This window comes from Porites lutea, chromosome 10 (assembly GCF_958299795.1).
Source record: "Porites lutea chromosome 10, jaPorLute2.1, whole genome shotgun sequence".
NCBI classification, from domain to species: domain Eukaryota; kingdom Metazoa; phylum Cnidaria; class Anthozoa; order Scleractinia; family Poritidae; genus Porites; species Porites lutea.
The window spans coordinates 21995213-22014452 of NC_133210.1; the positions used below are offsets into that span (position 1 = coordinate 21995213).

A 19240-nucleotide genomic window follows, 5' to 3' on the forward strand; every position below is an offset into this window, starting at 1 on the left:
GAAAAATCCAAGGAAGGTCTATTCAGATGCGTACTCAGTCCTAATTGGCCTTTCAAGATGGCGGCTTGAAGAGGTATTTACATGGACTGTAAGTATCTGCTAGAATTGTCATTTTTCATGCGAAATCGGTAAAATTTTAATAAAGAGTTTTGGGATATCTTAATTTCAAAAAAGTTATTTTTAGAACTATGCGGACCATGTGGAAACAGTTTCTGGTAAACTGGTTGACTTCCTGAAGATTCAGCGCGCCAAAGCGAGGCGGGGTCAATAAATGATAAAAATGGCTGCCTGAGTGGTGGGACGATGTGGAGGGTGTGTACTTGATAAATTGCCCTTCTTCAACGAAAAACCTACCATAGAAACTGCTTTAAACTTCTACACAAACGGATCCTTTACAAGAAACGATTAAAATACAGTTAAAGCGACCGCGTGGACCATCGTTTTTGTTGGAACAGCTGGAAAGAGGACAAGTAGTATTGCGGCCCGGATAAGCGTTGAACACAAAATGCGCGGGTCCTACAAAGACGACTGTACAAGCGACCGTGTCTGGAGTATTTTCTGTTGAAAGAGGAAGGAAAAAAATTCATAAAGGTTTCGAGTATTTTTCTCAGGGACATGACCAGGAATCATGTGGAAAACACCTTTTCCTGCTTTGACTGATATTTTTTAACGTGCTTCACATTGGATAATTAACAATTAAGCACTGTAATATTCTTGAACACCAGGTGAATAGAAGCGGAATATTCGCGGCGAGGTTAATATTCCTAAAGCTATATTCACCAAGATTAAAAATCAGTAAGGAGACCATTTAAGTTCAATTTGATTGAAGGTTTTAACGGATCAATTCATGTGTGAAAATCGGTATGTGCAAAAGTTTGATCTTTACAGAATTTTCAAATATGATTGCAAATCAAATCGCAGTTAAAAAAATCCTTTCGCAAACAATGGCCTAATGGGTTATATGGAATCGCCAGAACTTTAAATTCTGCTTCCCAGCCTGTGAAGAAAAGAAGAGCTTTGTTTTCATCTGTCGACTCGCCAAGTCAGGGAAAAAGGTTTCTTGTGCAGCTTGTGTTGTTCTTTAATAAGTACAGACAGTGGTGGCCCGTTTGCTCGAGGCAAGGCGCCGTTTCTCTGTAGTTTCTTGACATTGAAATCTCGAAATTTCGTAAAGATTTGCCTTTTTTTTGTCATAAGTTGAATTTGATTTCTGGGGAAAATTTGCCTTTGAAGGAAATGTTGAGTTTACAAAACCACCTCTTCTATTCAATTAAACTGTAATTGTCAGCATTCCATAGAGCGAAAAATACTGCGTAGTAAAGTTAATCGGAAAACGCTCTTTTGAATGCTTTGAAGTCTTTTCTTACCTTCAAAAAATGGACCCTAGAATTTTGCCGAATTCTGAAAGGTTCTTACTCTAAAAGAGATTGGCAAAACATCGAGCTAACGCATTATTTACTCGCGAGGCTAAAACGCTACAAAGATCACTGAGTGCGTGTCCTGAAAACGATTTTTGCTTGTAAAAGCTATATTTGTGTAAGGTTATTTGTGTTTTTTCATGTTGCAAACGGTGTTGAAATAAATATGAAAACAAAGCTCTACTTTTCTTCTTAGGCTTGGAAGTACAATTTATGATTTGATCCGTCAATCAAATTGAGCTTTTTGGTTTCTTTACTTAGGAATATTAACTTCACCGCGAATATTCCGCTTCTATTAACCTCGTGTTCAATAAAGAATAATTGCTAATTGTCCAATGTGAAGTGCGGAACAAAATATCGGTCAAGCAGAAAAAGGTGTGTTCCACAAAATTCCCGCCTTCCTAGTCATGTCCTAGACAAAAATACTGGAAACCTTTAAACGTTCTTTTCCTTCCTCTTTCAACAGAAAATACGTCCACACGGTCGCTTGTACGGTCGTCTTTGTAGGGGCCGCGCATTTTGTCTTCAACGCTTATCCGGCCCGCAACGCTACTTGTCCTCTTTCCAGCTGTTCAAACAAAAACGATGGTCACGCGGTCGCTTTAACCATTTTCTACCGTTGCTTGTAAAGGACCCTTTTTTGTGTAAAAGTTTTAAGCAGTTTCTATGGTAGGTTCTTTTTTGAAGAAGGCCAATTTATCAACTCCACATCGTCCCTCTGTGCGATTATCGGAGGCGAAACGAAGAGTGGAGGCCAAGTATATATTCAAGGTTATACTATTTAATTGTTAAAGGAGATTACATGAGCAAGGCCTAAGGTCAGCTGAACTATTGAACAATCATATCAGGATATATAAGTCGAGCGCGGTTGCTAAGTAAGAGGATTAAGGGCTAATCCCACACCCTCCACTTGTGCCGCCATTTTTTTTTTTTTTTTAATTTGTTGACGTCGCCTCGCTTTGGCGCGCTGAATCGTGAAAGCGAGTCTTCCGGAAGTCAACCAGTTTACCGAAAAATGTTTCCGCGTGGTCCGCATAGTTCTAAAAATAACTTTTTTGAAATTAAGATATCCCGGCCAACGCCCTGAGACTCCCTCTCTGTCCTATATTATCAACCTCGTCCCCAGGGCTTTTCCCTTAAAAAGAGCCTCATGGCTCTTGGCAGCCGCTGTGTCTTAGGGACTTTTCTTCCTCGCACCTGGTTATGGGGAGTTGGACCCATCGGGTTCTTGGTAGTTTCGAAAACGAAGCACCCAAAACTCGAAAGCACTGTAGGTTGAATAATTACTACAATTTTACGTCTAGCATGACGCAATCCGAATCAGGTGGAGGCAGCAGATGCGTTCGCACCCCCAAAGGTCGACAAAATCCATCCCAAGGTTTTATAAAAGCCCGCAAACTGTTTAACTGAACGTTTCTAGATAGGATATCCTGTATTAATTTTACTATTAGTCTCGCTATACTTGATACATCTGATACATCTTATCTTAATACGCATTTTTTTTGGTACACATACATGTTTATGTAGACTTCAAAACTGACCGTATTTTGACGTATGCAAGTATGCGCGAGCACTAACAAAAAAGGTCTGAAACGAGTTTGAAAACGGAGAGTGAGGCTCGTGCTTTATTAGCAAGAGACTGTCTCATGTTTATAAAGGACAGACCGGTTTCAAGTTTAGTGGTCTTCGTTTTCGAGTTTTTGGGTGCTTCGTTTTCGAGATTTGGGTGCTTCGTTTTCGATAGGTGCTTCGTCTTCGAGATTTAGGTGCTTCGTTTTCGAGATTTGGGTGCTTCGTGCTTCGGTCTTCGTTTTCGAGTGCCTCGTTTTCGAAACTACCTCGGGTTCTTCGGTAATAACCTGCGACCAGGCGTCTTCCCTCACTTACTGCTAACTCTTTGATATTTAAAAAAATAATCGGAAATACCGGATGCAAAGAAAAATAGAAACTTCTCAGGTTGTTCCAGCGGAAATTTTCAGAAAAGAGGAAGTTCTATATAGGTTTACCAGGTCGAAATATTTCAAGTGTTATGGAACTTTAAGTGTCATTTCTTTCAACTTGGTTAACCAGTTAAAGACTTTCGCAGCAATTTTTTTTTCATAGACTCCTGAATGGGAGCTTGATTCGTATGCTAAATCTCGGGTCATCAGTCCTGAATTTTGCTTACGAGTTGGCCAAATCGCAAACCTGCTGATCTTCCTTGGAATCCTGATAGTGAACAAACTGGAGTCATTAGTACCAGTACCAGACATTTTGATTTCCCGCCTTTCTCAAAGTCCTCGCAGCCCAGCCTCGTTTGCGTGCTGCCCAGCGGTGTGTTGTTGTGGTTCTATCCGATTTACCCAAGCGCCTTCGATGCCAGGTTAGGATACTTTTAATATCTCCTAGAAAAGGGAAGGAAGTGCAGATGTACCTGCCATTTAGTTATGTTTCTAATGCTTTCGTTCAGGATCAGCTGAGGGACCTTATCTTCCGGTAAGTCGCTAAATGTTGAACTGATATATGTTTAAATATTCTTGTCGCTAATGCTTGCTATGTATGCTGTATGTATGTAGCAATTATCTATATTTAGATTTACAGCTGATATCTACCCGGTGTACCACTAAATTAGAACTTTTACATAAATGTTGTGCACTTGGATGAGCTGCTGTTAGTGTTATAGCATAACATTTACAACGATCGAAATATATTTGTATGTATGTAAATACATCAATGGGGTAAGATTGTGTTTTCAGGTCTTCCACACCGATTGACGTGAGACTTTTTACATCATCTGGAGTTTTCCATCACTCTCTGCAATGGTGATTGTGTCGAAGGTAAGGGTATAATATGTGAAAAATCTCAGTAATCGTCAGATTACACACTAACTATTTAATATAAATTTCTTCGAAGTAATCGGAAGTAAGCTTAATTTCACACGCTTGTGTGCTCCAACCGGTGTTGTAGTTAATTATCAAAGTAGACGCGCTAAAATTTTAAAACTTTTTCTCTCTTTGTGTTAGGGCGTCGTAAAATGTATATGAATAGGAAGTAGTTCTAAGTAAATGTAAGGATAACATAATCGGTAGGCAGTTTAGTGGTTTTAGTTGACGATGGGAAACATTTACCTTATATTATGCTTCGGTGAGCACACGCTTGAACGAAATGAAATATCGAGACTTTGAAAAACTTTTTAAAATTCAACCCAGTAGCTTATTTTCTCTCCCAAAAATGTACAGCGGGTTTTTCCATTTTTATTGACTTAATATATAGCTTCAATAACAGTGTGGAAACCTTTTTATGATCCTTTTTTTACAATGTAAAGATATATTGGAACACAAATGTTTTCCTGTGGTATTTTGGCCCAACATCGCTTTTCAGCGCTAAAATAACTAATAAGCGTCAATGCCGTGTGGCAACAGCAAGATAAATATTTGATATGTTGTTTTCCTTCCATTTTCCGTTGTATTTCACTGGTAATCACAACAAGCCAATTGTCAACACATGTACATCTTACATCGAGGTCTGATGTGGAGGATAAGAAATATCATACGCTTTACATAATGGATTTTTCGCGAATGTCTGCACTCAAATAGTGACAATTGGGGTTCTTTTGTGCATCGTTCTCCAAGGGTTCCTTGATTGTATTATTTTCTTCAGACAAATGAATAATGTCATTATGCTTAAGATATTACCCCCCTTACCTGAACGACGTTATCCATATCACAAGCCTAACATGTTTTCTTTGCATAAAACTATGCACCATCCATCGTACAATTACAAACAACTGGAATGGTACAGTTTTTGAACGGGTGAAAATTAATCTTTTTTGTCCTGATACATCTATGTATGTAGTATGCATTCAGGTTTCACAGTATATACACCTTAGGCAGTGTAGCTAAAGAAAAATTAGTTTCAAATACTGTTTTAACCTGTATCAATATTTTCAAATTACTAGTAAAACCAATAACACATGGTTTCCTTTCTGAAGTCATGCACAGAGATGCCAATATTTTAATATAATTTAAAATTAGAGTAGTGACGCAATCACAGTGATGATTAGTATACCTGTAGCAAGGCCTTCTATATTTGTTTAAAATTAATTTGCTAAACTAGCTCATGAATTCCTCAGTCTCCTGAGTCAGATACATTTACAAAGTTCACGTGTACATTATTTTGTGACTTCACACTTGCATAAGCTATTGTATCACTCTTCATTGTGTCATTCCCAAGGACCAGCTTGATTGTCTTCATAAATTACTGTTTAAACTCCAGGAAGTGGTACCGCCCCAAATGGGTATGGTTTTTGCACCATTTGAGTCTGAAAACGGGTATAGGCTCAGGATTTTCGATAAGGTTTTAAGTAGGTGGCAAAAACTTTGGAGTAGGTGGAGAAAGAAAAAACTCACGCCAAAGAGTGCGTGGAAATTTGCACATGCATTGTGCTGCTTGGTACCCAGACTCCACAGCTTTGGGGAAATGCAAGGCGTGCTGTGTTTGGCTTTGATGATTGAACGATGAAAGGTACTCAGAATTAAGGCAAGACTTCTTGGTTTTTCAAGAACAAAACTTTGCCGATCCAAGGTTTGTGTTCTGTGCAATTATTGTTCTCATGTTATTTGTAGGTGGTGAGTTCATGTGAAATAGCCAGGGAATTGTCGAAAACCCTTTCTGGTCTGGAATTGGGTAGGAATTTTGAGAGGAAACTACAGGAGTGTATGAACATTTGTCATTTCAATTCCAAATGAATAAGAAAGGAAGATAAATATATGCAAATTCAAAATGGATTTTAAGAAATCTTTTTGTTGGTGTGTTCTAATCAAAGTTATTTCAGGTCTGAAATGGGTCTGGATGTTAAAAGGCCAGGTCTAAAAAGTATGTGGACAATGACATTTTTTGGTCTAAAATAGGGTCAGGATTTGGAAAACCCAGCAGCACCCCCCCCCCCCCCCACCCCCCAAGTTTAAACTATTTATTTTTGTTTTTAATATATATTTAGCTTTGTGTGGTTTTTCTTTGTTGTTGGTGGTGGTGTGTTTGTGTGTTTCTTTTTTTAATTATTCAATTTTATGTTTAATAAAGAGTTGGTTTTATCAGCCACTCTGAGCACATTAATGTGATCAACTGTGATGTAAGGAACACATTAAATTTTACCATTCCAGAAAATTTTACTGTCAGTAACTATTTATTAGGGCGAGCATGTGTGGTTAGATAACACTGATGGAGGAGAGTTTGACTTACCCATTGGAGCACTTGTTAAGCTGGCTGACTCAGGCCAAATTCAAGTCGTTGATGATGAGGGAAAGGTACTGTGCATTAATTATCCTGGGAAAAATCTTCTTGGGGTTTATCGTGGATTATTTTTTCAACAGTTATGATCAGAAGTTCAGATGAAGGTGATGATGTCAGAAGTACAGTAGTGTCGCTCGTTTCAAGACAAATCACAATCTCAAACATATTGCTTGTATGAAATAGCACTGATATGTACTCTATTAAAATATTGTTATTATTCATTCATTCAAAATATTTCTCCATTTCTAATTGGCTAAAATTCCATGGGTAATTTATCATAGCTAGTTACTGTTGACCAAATTTGGAAGAATTTTTCAATATGAGAAAAATGACATCAATTCTACAGCGTAATTGCCAGAAAACTGAACAGTTTGTAACCAAGAAGACCTGTGACAAGGTTGAGTTGTTTTGGTAGTGAGTACAAAATGGTGGAGCATTTCACTTGTTTCACGAGGAAGAAATAGGACAACTATTGGCTAAAAACATGGCAAGAACAGCAAGAATACAACTCGACAGATGACATCTCCTATTTGGAGAATATTTGCACAGCTGAACAGCCCTTTACATGTATCTCCTAAACTTGCTGATAAACAGGCAATTGAATGTGAACTTAGTATCAATGGCCCGATGTAAGCATGTTTTAGCTTGATGATACTCAGCTTCATCCAAAGTGATTATTGGTAATTATTTTTCGAAAATATCTGTTTGTAGGAACACTGGATCCAAACCTCTCTGGCCAACAAACTTAGGATTATGCACCCAACAAGTGTCAAGGGTGTAGACGACATGGTAATTATTGTCATTTAGATATAAATCACCCTTTGCAAAAACTCCTTGGTCGATTTGGTGAGGGGTTCTTTATGTTTTTATTTGGAAAATACCTATTTTGTTTGGTACAGTTGATCAATTTTTTCAATAAAGTAATAACTTGTAATAAAAATGGTTGAAAACTGCAGCTTGGTAGCATTCGTTGATCTGTTGGCTGGCATCAATTTTCAAGTGGTCCATATTTTTTTCTGTGAATTGTGGTGTGGAAATTAGCATGAAGTGCTCACATGAGCCCCATGAAAAACTTGTCAGCAAAGAGCAATCAGGTGGGCTTTACATGCACCTTCAAAAGCAGGTAATTACTAAAATGTAAAAAGAAGCAATTTTTAAAACTTGAACACAAAGATGTAGATTTTTTAAAAAGTATTTTTCTATCAGAAGGCACAAATTAAAGCATTTTGATAACTTCTTTCTTGTTTTGACAGTGTAATAATATGAAAGGTGAATGAACGACAATTTGAGAAGTCTTGCAAAGCTGAGATAAATAATATTTATTTTCTATACCTAAGAGAAATCTAATTCCAAAAGTTTCAGGCAACATTAAAAAAGGGTTTTTATGACTTTTCCTCCTTATCCTGTATCCTTGTTACTAGCCTGATTTGCTGACAGTTTAATCCCGGTTAGTGACGTCTGCGAAGCAGTGCAGAGATCCCTGTTCTGGGCCTCAAACAGATTCAACAAATTACTGGAAAATTTATACGTTTTGAATTTCCTTTCAACCTGATTGGCAAATCGACAATAGCTTTTTTAGCAGCCCAATCAAGGTGCGTACTCAAACCCTGGTACACAGGTGGGCCAGAACAAGGACTTAGTTCTGTTGGTGGCACAGCCTACTCTGTCACGAGCCACGAAAACATTATTTCTTCTCATGTTTATAAAATACAGCTGTATTTGTTTATGTAATTTTTTTAAATATATATGCATGTATGTCTGCCCATACAATGGGTATTTAATTTTTGAAATAATGAGGTGATGTCAGACCCAGCTAGGTGGCCTTAGCCTTTCGTTATGTTGACAACTTTGTAATGGAAATTGATGAGGAAGTCTAGACTGAAATGACTATAACCAGTCACACTTCATTGAAGCCAAAAATGGTTGAAAAAAGTTTGCTATTGGAAACTTCAACCAAATCAGTGTGTATTAAATTTAGAATTCTATTTCCATTTTAAGTGAAGTTTAATTTACTGATCAAGTCATTCAGAGAAATCATTTTGTTTCTTACAAGTTTCTTATTTTCTTTGAATTACTTTAGATTCAGCTTGGAGACTTAAATGAAGCAGGAATACTTCACAACCTGTTCATAAGATATTACAATCATCAAATTTATGTGAGTCTAAAACTTATTCTTTGTTCCAGACATAGATAATGGCTTCATAAAATTGAAATTGTTTGGAATTGATGGCCTTAATTATTAATAGCAAGCCAATTTTCAAGTGTATACTCTGAGCAGCCTAGCCTTAAACTAGGAGGAGGCAATAATAATTATTATGCTTTGTTTGTATACTTTGTTTTAACATTCTAAAAAGCAGTGGAGTTTCTATGAAAATAAAATCATTCCCTGCCTCACTTCCATTCAAGGCCAGGATACTCAGTAAACACTGTACACTGCATGGCTCATTAAAACATTTATTTGCCTGCCTGGACACTCCTACATGTGAAGTGTTTACAATTTAACTGATACATGTATATATGCACTGCAGTTAGGGCTTGAGACTGGTTGACATTAGATTCATGGGATTCCTACCTTATTTACATGCATATGTACACAAACATAAAATTTTAAATTATTGTATGTAAACTGTTGAGAGTTTTGACATTAATTTAAGTTTACATGTTTTATCGTTTTGGTATTTTTATTATTTTTTGTGGTTTATAAATAATTATTTATTTTATTGTAATATTATTATTTTACCTGCTTATATAAAGACAGGTAATGAAAAAGCCTTTTTTAAACTGCAGACATATACTGGCTCTATTTTGGTGGCAGTTAATCCATATCAACTTTACCCCATCTACGATGCTGAACATGTTAAAAAATACAAGAATAGAAAACTGGGTGACCTGCCTCCACACATCTTTGCTGTGGCAGATAATGCTTACACTCATATGAAAAGAGAAGCACACGATCAGTGCATAATCATCAGGTTAGTTTATCATTATATCTTGTAAATAACTGCAGTTGCATTACAATTCCATCATGTTTAAATGACTAAGTATGTTGTGGTACTTTGAGTAGCACAATGATTATAGTAAAGTATGCTTTGACTCCATCTCCAAGGCATTTGAATTTTTCAAGGTTCAGTGTCAATCCAGCGCGCAAAGAAAATATTGTGTCCAGTAGCTCGGGGCTGGATTTTGTAATCAGGCTTGCGAATTCTAATCTTAACTTGCCCATTGGGCAAGTGAAGTTTTTTAGTTTTGGGAGGAATTCGAAGTGCAGAAGTACTGTAAGACTGTTTAGATTCCTGGCAAATTCATGTGGATCAAAAAATGTTTATCAAGCTGATCTGATCATTTCCCCCTCTATAAGCATGCTCATAATAATGAAACAGCGAAGAATCAAATTATAAATCGTAGGTAGCAACTCACGGACTCAAGAAGGCATCATAATGTAAATAATTTTTTCCCCGCCAGCCCTCGGCAAGGCATGCAAAAATTTTCCCGCTCAATCTTAAAAGAGCTCATGCGTACAGTGCGTTGGCGTCTTTTTTTAAGTCTTTTGTAAGAGGCTAAGTTCATTTACGCGAACTTTTTCTCGTCTTAGGTAGGACGCGTCTTATCAAAGAACAGGTGTTAAGAGCTATTCTAAGTCGCCTCTTATTTCAGACGACATGTGCCGTTTACAGGGGAAGTTTGTGTCTCACTGAGGACGCGTGTTATTTTTCCTGGTATAAATGGCTCTCAAAAGTGGGCTGAGTTTTTTCGTCCGGGTGAACGTAGTCCTGAATAGGACTGTTGTTGTCGACAGTTACTGACGTTTCGACAACCTGTGTGGTAGTCACCTTCAGAGTCAACGTGAGTTGTATCACGTCAGTTGATGGTATTGTACTCTGGTTATTGATCTGATTGGTCAATTACATCGCAATGCTATTGGTCGTTTGTCAGTTAAGCCATGATGTCATTGGCTATGAAGACTCGTAACGTAATTGGTGCGTTTCGATCCCTGTTTTGTCACAGTCAAAAAGTCGTCTATTGTCAGTCAAGATGTCAGTCGTCCAGTCGTTGTCTCGTAGTTAGTTTTGCTTGATTTCATCAATAAGTCGCTTGTACGGTGCCAGTAACTGTTGACTACGATTCAGTGGCGTTTGTTCTAAGTTAGTAAACCAGCTTTCTAAAGTGAGTCGTTGATAGTAGTCTGTAGAATACGTAATACATGTCGCAGAGTCCCAGTCGATTTGATGTTTCGTCTGTAAATGGTGCTCAGCAATGTGACTGTTGACTACAAAACGCACCAATTACATCGCGAGTCTTCATAGCCAATGACATTACGGCTTAACTGACAGACGACCAATAACATCGCAACGTAATTGACCAAAAAGGTCAATAGCCAGAGTATAATACCATCAACTGACGTGATACAACTCACTTTGACGCTAAAGGTGACTACCAAATCATGCAGTAATTGAGGTGACTACCAAATCATGCAGTAATTGTTTGCGTTTGTTAATGATCGGCTTGTTGACATTTTTATGTAATGATAATACTGAACTGTGTTATAGTGGTGAGAGTGGAGCCGGCAAGACAGAGTCTACCAAACTCATTTTACAGTTTCTTGCTGCTGTCAGTGGACAGCATTCCTGGATTGAACAGCAGATATTAGAAGCTAATCCAGTGTTAGAAGGTAAATTCCGGCTTAGGGTATTTACATTGTATTCATTTTTATAACATGTGTACGGTTACATTGTAACCTGTGTCTTGTGCCGGGTATGTGCACCCAAAAACCTCCTTAGTGCCCCCAATAATACCTGTTGTGGCAACCGATAAAGTCATGTATATAACGATGCTTGCAAAGGTGTTGATTAATACCCCGCATTTTTATGTCAGTTACAATGTACGTTTCACCATGTTTTGAAATCTATACAATTATGTATTTGGCGTTGAACAATCAAATGTTCACCATGGCAATTATTATGTACATGTAGAGCATAATAAGCTTTGCTTCGCTCTTTCATACCCAGGGGGACCCAAGGGGAAAGAAACTGTTTGAGTTGTACAAGATTACCCTGTTTCACCCTCCAGTCAATCCAATGAGCGTCCAGATTTTCGAGCAGGGCACGAGCTTTTTACTTGGAAGATTTAATTGTATCTATCTACTGTCCTATCTACTATTAAAACATTTATTCTTTTCTTTCTTAAAAAGCGTTTGGAAATGCCAAGACAGTCCGAAACGATAACTCCAGTCGGTTTGGTAAATATATTGACGTGCATTTCAATAAGACTGGTTCCATTGAAGGCGCAAAGATCGATCAATATTTGTTAGAAAAATCCAGGCTTGTCTACCAAGTAAGTACTTCAAAGGTTACGAGTATTAAGGCACTACATAATGTGAATATAACTTGAACAGAAATAACCTATGAGTCACTCAGTTACGAAAAAATTACAAACACTCGTCTTGCAAAACGATCTATTCTCTTTTACGCTATACGATTCAAACTGCAAAACTAACTCGCATTCAAAAGTCCAAGGAGAAGAATTTTGTGAAACCTTTTTTCTGTGAATTTTTTTAGGCATTGCATGCTGTGCAAAGGTGGCTTCTTGTTTACACATAATCCATTTAATTGAAATCCTCCACGTTATTGCAGAAACATACTTTTTTAAAACACAACTACGTTTTGGTTGGGTAATCGATCAGTTCTCTCTTTTGGCTCGTTGCTCAAAAAGATGACTTGTGTGGGATCGTCTTTGAGACGTTTTTGCTCAAAATGTCAGCTTGTGGTCAAGTGTAGTGTAGCCTGAGATGCTTTTGGCAGTGTTATTTATGATACAACTTCACAAATTTCAAATTACGGTAGTAACGGCTGGTGTAAACTGTCTGCAGAGGGCAAAAAAAAGGCTGGCTGATTTTAATGAAAACAATCGATATAATGGCAAGGACCTGCCTCAGATCTGTGAACGTTAGAAGGAAGATAATTATCGTCAATTGTAAAACTACTAAAAAATACGTCGCGTTTCTTCGCTTCCCTTCTATCTTTAGATGCCTGATGAAAGAAATTACCACATATTTTACCGGATGCTTGCTGGTATGTTACCGGATGAAAGGGAAAGGCTTTCTTTAACAGATGCATCAGATTACTACTACCTTACTCAAGGCAACTGCATTTCGTGTGATGGAATGGATGATGTCGAAGAGTATGCGATTATCAGAGGAGCAATGAAGGTATTAAAATTGTTGTCGTTTTGTTTTTGCGAAGACATAGAAGAGATATAAGGAAGGCATGATTGCAGGCTAACATTGAGTTAATGTAGCTGTAAATGTTACTTGAGTGACTTTTTTTAAAGATGCTCTTTGTGTTTTTAACTTATTCTATTCATGGTAGGTATTGACATTTAGTGAGGAGGACACCTGGAGCATTTTCAAGTTGCTTGCTGCTATTCTACACATTGGAAACCTTGAATTTGAAGGTAAAAAGTTGCTTACATGTACATATATGCAAGGTATTGTTTTAATTTGTGTCGGAGGTAAGAAAATGGTTTCAGATGCAAGATATTGTTCAATGCTGGTTACAGCCAAGGGAGGTCAAATGTAAGTGAATTGTAATGATCAATGGTCCCCCGGCAACACTTTAAGAATCACCACCAACTAATCAAAGCAGGATGGTCTTACAAATGTATTATCCTATCAGAAATGCTACAACAAAATTTAATTTGAAGGCCTGTTTACACGGGTGATTTTTTTGCTCCATACGATTTTATGCGCGATTTCGAATCGCCAGAGTGACCTGGCGGCGAAGTTCTTCGCTATTTCATGGAGATTTTCAAATCTAAGTAATTTAAGCTATTATCTCTAGTAAAAGATGTAGATATCTGTAGTTTTTGATGGTGAGGTATAAGAATTTTTTTCATTGTCCTTTGATTGCTGATGTGTGTGTTTGTGTCTTTTTATTATTGTTATAATGAGAATAGGCAGGCATACATTAATTATGCCCACTGATAGTTCTCTCTTGTTGGAGTTGATATGCTAACTTAAAGATTACTTTGTGGTTCGTGTTGTAGCCACTATAAAAAGCACCGTTGATGCATGTGATGTAACAGATCACGAGCTAGCAAAACTGGTGGCTAGCCTCTTAGAGGTAAGATAAAAAAGTCATCTACCTTGCTGCAGGCAATATTTGGGCTTACATGTATGTTATAACACAGAATATTGTTTAGTGCACTAGGAGTCGATAGTTGTGTTTGTTGTATCTGAATCGGGGAAACAAGTAACGTTATAGCTATCTCGAACTGTTGTCATTTTGTTTTTTCTGTCATTAAAAAAGTACAATTATATTCCATTTTTTATTTGTGGAGGTTGGAGGGGGGGGAGAGAGGAGGGAGGTGGCAATAGTGTTAGCATGTCTTGATTGTTATAACCTATTAGTTTGGGCACTGGAGCCAGTCTGGAGGGAGTGATCTTTCATCCCAAGGGAGCCTACTCTTTTTCTGGTGCAGAGTAATTACGTTTAAACGTTTTAAAAAATTTCCTGTTCCCAGGTTAATAGCGACAGTCTCATTGAAGCTTTTACTAGCCGATCCACATTTGCACGTGGTGAAATGATCTTTTCTCCAGTAAGCGCCGTCAAAGCTGTGGACATCAGAGATGCCTTTGTGAAAGGAATCTACGGAAGAATATTTGTTTGGATTGTCAGCAAAATCAACTCTGCTATATTCAGAGACAAGGTGTGACTAATAAAGTTGGACATTAGCGTGATTGTTAACATGAAGTGTCTTTGAAGGTGTATTTGAAGTTTTAGTTGATTGTTTAGGTGTCCATAGATTCGTTGAGGCCTACATAAACCAGCACCTTTTTTCTATATTTCGCATACAGGCTGTAGGTGTGTCTTTCTTAACTGAGTCAAACTGCCGCCATAAACGGAAAGAAGTTCAAAGCTTTAGAATCTAAAAATTCAGGTCAAACAGCTCACGTTTGATTGTTATCGTTGTCAACAGGTTTATGAACCATGCTTTCCTTTTCTTTTTTGTTGTTTAGGAACAACCTAGAGCATTAAGATCGTCCATTGGTGTTCTTGATATCTTTGGATTTGAAAATTTTGACTCCAATAGGTAAAGTAATAAAGTTATTGAGCAGTGTCATGTTAACAGTTAACGGTCTAGTGGACTGTTAAGCTGATTGAACTCTGTCTTCATTCAAATCGATTCAGTCTCCAAACACCCCTTCATCGACCTCAGTCAGTGTGTAATAATGTAACAAAAGCAATTAACAAGTTTCATTAGTAGCGGTTTTTAACAGGCTAGTTGACTGTTGCAAACACAGCAGAAAACACCCTCACCATGGTCGAGCTATTCTATGTATGTATACCATTTAATTGGGAAATTATGTAATCATAGCTTTAAACGCCAAATGCTTAACCGTCTCTGTTATAGTTAGCTAAGCATTATTCTCTTTACAATTGTAATACTGAGAGCAATTAACTCAGATAACATTTTTCTTTGCTATGCTTTAAGTTTTGAGCAGCTTTGCATTAACTATGCCAATGAGAATCTTCAGCAGTTCTTCGTACAACACATCTTTAAACTAGAGCAGGTGAGTTTTGAGAGCTTTTTCAATAGGTTAATTTTAATTAAGTTGTTGTAAATAGTATACAGCAGAAAAGTTAATTTTCTGTGGTTACGTTTCAAAGGATGCAATGATTGAATTTTACCGTTTTCGTTAATGTCACTCGGTACGCATGATTAAAAAGGTGGAAAAGGTACCCTTCAAAAAATGCGGGCTTTTAAGCAAAAATATTTTTAATTCAAAACCGTTGGCTCTTAATAACTGACATTTCGACAGAAAAGGCTTATTTTAAAATATACATCTTTGTTAGCTTAGAAGCTAGCAAATGTAGCTTGTTTACAGTAAAGAAATATCATGCTATTTGCAAACCATTTAAAATCTTCTGTTATGTCAGTAGTTGGCTCTTAAAGATTAGAGACTATTTCTTTTTTACATTGAGGAAACTCGCGATTCGAACTAACCTGCCTGCAGATCCAAGTGAAACAATGCAGGAACGCCTTTTGCATTACTAGGGTTGTAGAGTTTACATTTTCCCCCTTGAAGTGGGTTAAAAAAAGACCAACTTTTTTTCTGTCTTCTTGATTGGCTGGTATTCGAAATCTTTCAAGGATAGTTTTCTTGAGTTTGAAGTCTCTTCAACTCTAGTAGACCCTTGGTATGGTTTGACCGTGGTCTCGACTTTTACGGCCGGGGGAGGCTGTGGTCGTTAATTTCTTTGTTCTCTTGCGATTTCAATATTTTCAGGAGGAGTATAACAAAGAAGATATTAAGTGGCAGCATATAGAATTCGTGGACAATCAGCAGGTTCTAGATTTATTGGCACAGAAACCGATGAACATTATAGCTTTAGTAGATGAAGAAAGCAGGTTTCCAAAGGTAAAGAGTTTCTTAATAGTGTTCACATCTCTGAATTATATTTAGATCGGTAATCAGTACCAAGGTGGCTTATTTGCCTATTTCAGTTGTCAGGCAATTTAGTATTACACGTGAGGATTTCTTCCCGTCTTGTTGGTTAAGGAACCAAAACAAAAAATTATTTGAATGATTGTACAAAGGGTTGCGCTCAACGACTTTAACATGTACCTTACTTTTTCTTCTAAAGCATCTAGTTATAGCCATTCACTGAAGCATGGAACAGAATGCAACACACTTTTCTGTCAATTTCCCTACACTTTTTTTTTTCACTTTTGTTAGGGAACGGATACTACAATGCTACAAAAACTCAACACGCATCACAAGCGATCCAAACTGTTCATTCCTCCAGGCAATTCAAGAACGCCCATCTTTGGTATTCGACATTTCGCAGGAACTGTCTTTTACAGTGCAAAAGGTTACATTGTACACATTCTAACTTTAACTTTACTTATTCATTCAGTTTAGATTTAATAAATGATTATATGCTGTGAAGCACTTTGTGCTCAACTGAATAATGCAGCAGATGTTTGTAAAAGGAAGTGATGCCTGTTAACGTTTCGGGATGCATTCTTTGTACAGGAAACGAAATAACGAAAACCCTTTTAGCGCCATTCGGCCAAGGCCTCAGTCATTTAGAATCTGGAGAGCGCCATCCACCAGATAAATAATATTGCTCTCCAGTGGATAAGTATCAGGGAAACCAATTTTTCTATTCACTTAATAGAGATTTATCCGGTGGTTAACATTATCCACCTTCTGAACAACTGTCCCCAAGTTGTTAAACTGATGTAATCGGTATTATTTGAAGCTTTAGTCATTCCCAGCTTGCGGCAGCGCATGTCACAGATGTACTCGCTAATTACGCTAACACTTGCATGTTTATGCCTCTCGTAGTATTGGAATAGTAAAAATACGAGTTAAAAGGAAATTTTGTCCATGAGGTCTTGATCACTGTCTATAGCTTTGAGTTTTTATAAAGGAAAAAATGATAGTAAAAGCGGCACTGTCTTTCACGCTACGAAGAACCTGGTTTACCCTTTGTAATGTGGGAATCCTGTCGGAGGTTCATTCCCTGCCTGACCGCTCCCTGGTTTTGTTCTTAGTAGTCCCGGGGTCAATTTAATAAAACTTTTACCTTGTACATGTTTACCCGTGTACAAGTGTAGCGATTGTTCTAGAGCCTGAGAACAATAGCTGCACTTGTAAATTACACTTGTAAAAGTTTAATTATATTTACCCCCGTTGTAAATAGCCAACTTGTTTAGCCTCTGCCGTACCAGCTTGGATTCTTAACCTTGTTATGTCTATCATAAACATAATAATTATTTCAATTATTATTTTGTTTCTGTCCTTTATATGTTGACCACAGTGAAAACTACTGGGTTACCAGTAATTTTGCTACCCTTAGTATTAAGTCATTTTTTAAAACTTTTCTTTGTTATAATTGGTAGGTTTTCTTGACAAGAATCGCGATACCTTTAGTCCTGATCTTATTGATTTGGTGGGAACAAGCAAGTCAAATTTCCTCCTAGAGCTGTTTGCCAAAGATAGATCGATGGTTTGTATGTTTTGCTGATGTTGCCCGGTGTTTTTCCTGTCAGTAAGGCACCGCTGACCCCTAACCTAAGGAAACTACATTCCTTTGATTAGCATATTGTATTTTGGATAAGAACTAGATAAAAGGTACTTTGGTCTAGTGGTTACTAAGTCGTTGGACCTTCCTAGCTACATTTTTGCTACTGACACACGGGTTAAGCCGAGTGAATACCAGTGAACCATAGGAATGACCTTTGAAATTACTGGGAGTAAGCTGGTCATGTACTGGCATTCCATATAGAATCTGATATGTAATAGGCTGATAACCTTTTTGCTTCATGCTAATTAGGCCTGAATGAGTTAATCGCGACAGACTACGAGCTAATAAACCTGTTTTATTTTAAGGGTGAAGATACCAGAAAGCGTTCTCCAACTCTCGGAACTCAGTTTAAGAAGTCTCTTGATTTGCTCATGAGGACCTTATCCTCGTGTCATCCTTTCTTTGTACGCTGTATTAAACCCAATGACTACAAGAAACCGTTGGTAGGTATCATAACAATTTAGTGCCAGCCTCTGCATGGTTCCCTTGACTAGTTATCGTAATCCATAGAGTTAAAAATTACAGCCACTACAAAAACTGGAACGAATGCATCAGGTTAAGGGCGACACAAATGCTTATCTTTGCACTTATTAGCCAACCTCGAACCGCTTAAAATTTATATTGAATCGGTTGAAAGCGAAATGTCTTTAAACAGAAGTACTATTTCGATCCTTTCAGAGGTTTGATCGCCTTTTATGTTGCCGCCAGTTGCGATATTCAGGCATGATGGAGACAATAAGGTTGGTAAATTTTCTACTGTGCTTAGTTTCTCTTGCTGACATTTGCTAGTATAGGCACAGTGCGGGTGCCTTGTGCTCCAGGATAAGAACATTGTCTCCATATTGTCTCTTCTTGGCTCTCCAGATGTTTAATTAAGGACTGACGATAATATACTGTGATGACGGCATGCAAAGGTCTAGTAACCCACCCATGATATACTGTGGTATTGTAGACCGTCTTTGGTACGGGTGCACCAAACGTCCACGAATTTTACCAAGTGCTGATAAACCTGTTAAGCAAAGTTCATTTACACATAATTTAGTTTATATTTCTTTTTACCTTCTTACAGGATACGGAAGGCTGGTTACCCAATGCGTCACACATTTAAGGAGTTTTCTGACCGTTATTACATGTTAAATGAAGGAATGTCACGAAAACAGCTTGATTCTCAGTCTCTTAAGAATGCCGCAGTAGCAATAGCCAAGAGACTTCTTGGAAATGCTGATTGGCAGGTCGGCAAAACCAAGATTTTTCTCAAGGTAAGGTACAAAAGAAATTGATATTAACTATTATCAGTATCATTATAAGCGCTGTTATAAGAACTGTTTTGCAGTTCCCAGGGACTGGCGTAGTGGCAAAATCGGTGAATCGTATGAATCTTGAATAGTGTTGCACAGAAACAGGGTTTAAATAGGTTGGTGACCTCTCTCCTCTACATGGGCCTCTTTGTATCGTGGG

General features: G+C 37.6%; 1 protein-coding gene across 1 annotated transcript in view; it reads left to right on the top strand.

Annotated features, from left to right (window-relative positions):
* The first annotated feature begins 6589 nt into the window (after positions 1 to 6589).
* The window catches only part of LOC140951164 (unconventional myosin-VIIa-like), a 45455-nt gene continuing 32804 nt past the window's right edge, over positions 6590 to 19240 (top strand). The window contains exons 1-18 of the mRNA XM_073400384.1: positions 6590 to 6703; positions 7401 to 7478; positions 8770 to 8844; positions 9477 to 9661; positions 11237 to 11358; positions 11878 to 12020; positions 12712 to 12894; positions 13055 to 13139; positions 13731 to 13807; positions 14208 to 14393; positions 14704 to 14777; positions 15180 to 15258; positions 15976 to 16107; positions 16426 to 16561; positions 17598 to 17704; positions 18088 to 18225; positions 18461 to 18522; positions 18852 to 19041. Coding sequence (XP_073256485.1) covers positions 7443 to 7478; positions 8770 to 8844; positions 9477 to 9661; positions 11237 to 11358; positions 11878 to 12020; positions 12712 to 12894; positions 13055 to 13139; positions 13731 to 13807; positions 14208 to 14393; positions 14704 to 14777; positions 15180 to 15258; positions 15976 to 16107; positions 16426 to 16561; positions 17598 to 17704; positions 18088 to 18225; positions 18461 to 18522; positions 18852 to 19041 — 2010 coding nt within the window. The 5' untranslated portion in view covers positions 6590 to 6703; positions 7401 to 7442. The remainder of the gene's footprint in view (positions 6704 to 7400; positions 7479 to 8769; positions 8845 to 9476; positions 9662 to 11236; positions 11359 to 11877; positions 12021 to 12711; positions 12895 to 13054; positions 13140 to 13730; positions 13808 to 14207; positions 14394 to 14703; positions 14778 to 15179; positions 15259 to 15975; positions 16108 to 16425; positions 16562 to 17597; positions 17705 to 18087; positions 18226 to 18460; positions 18523 to 18851; positions 19042 to 19240) is intronic.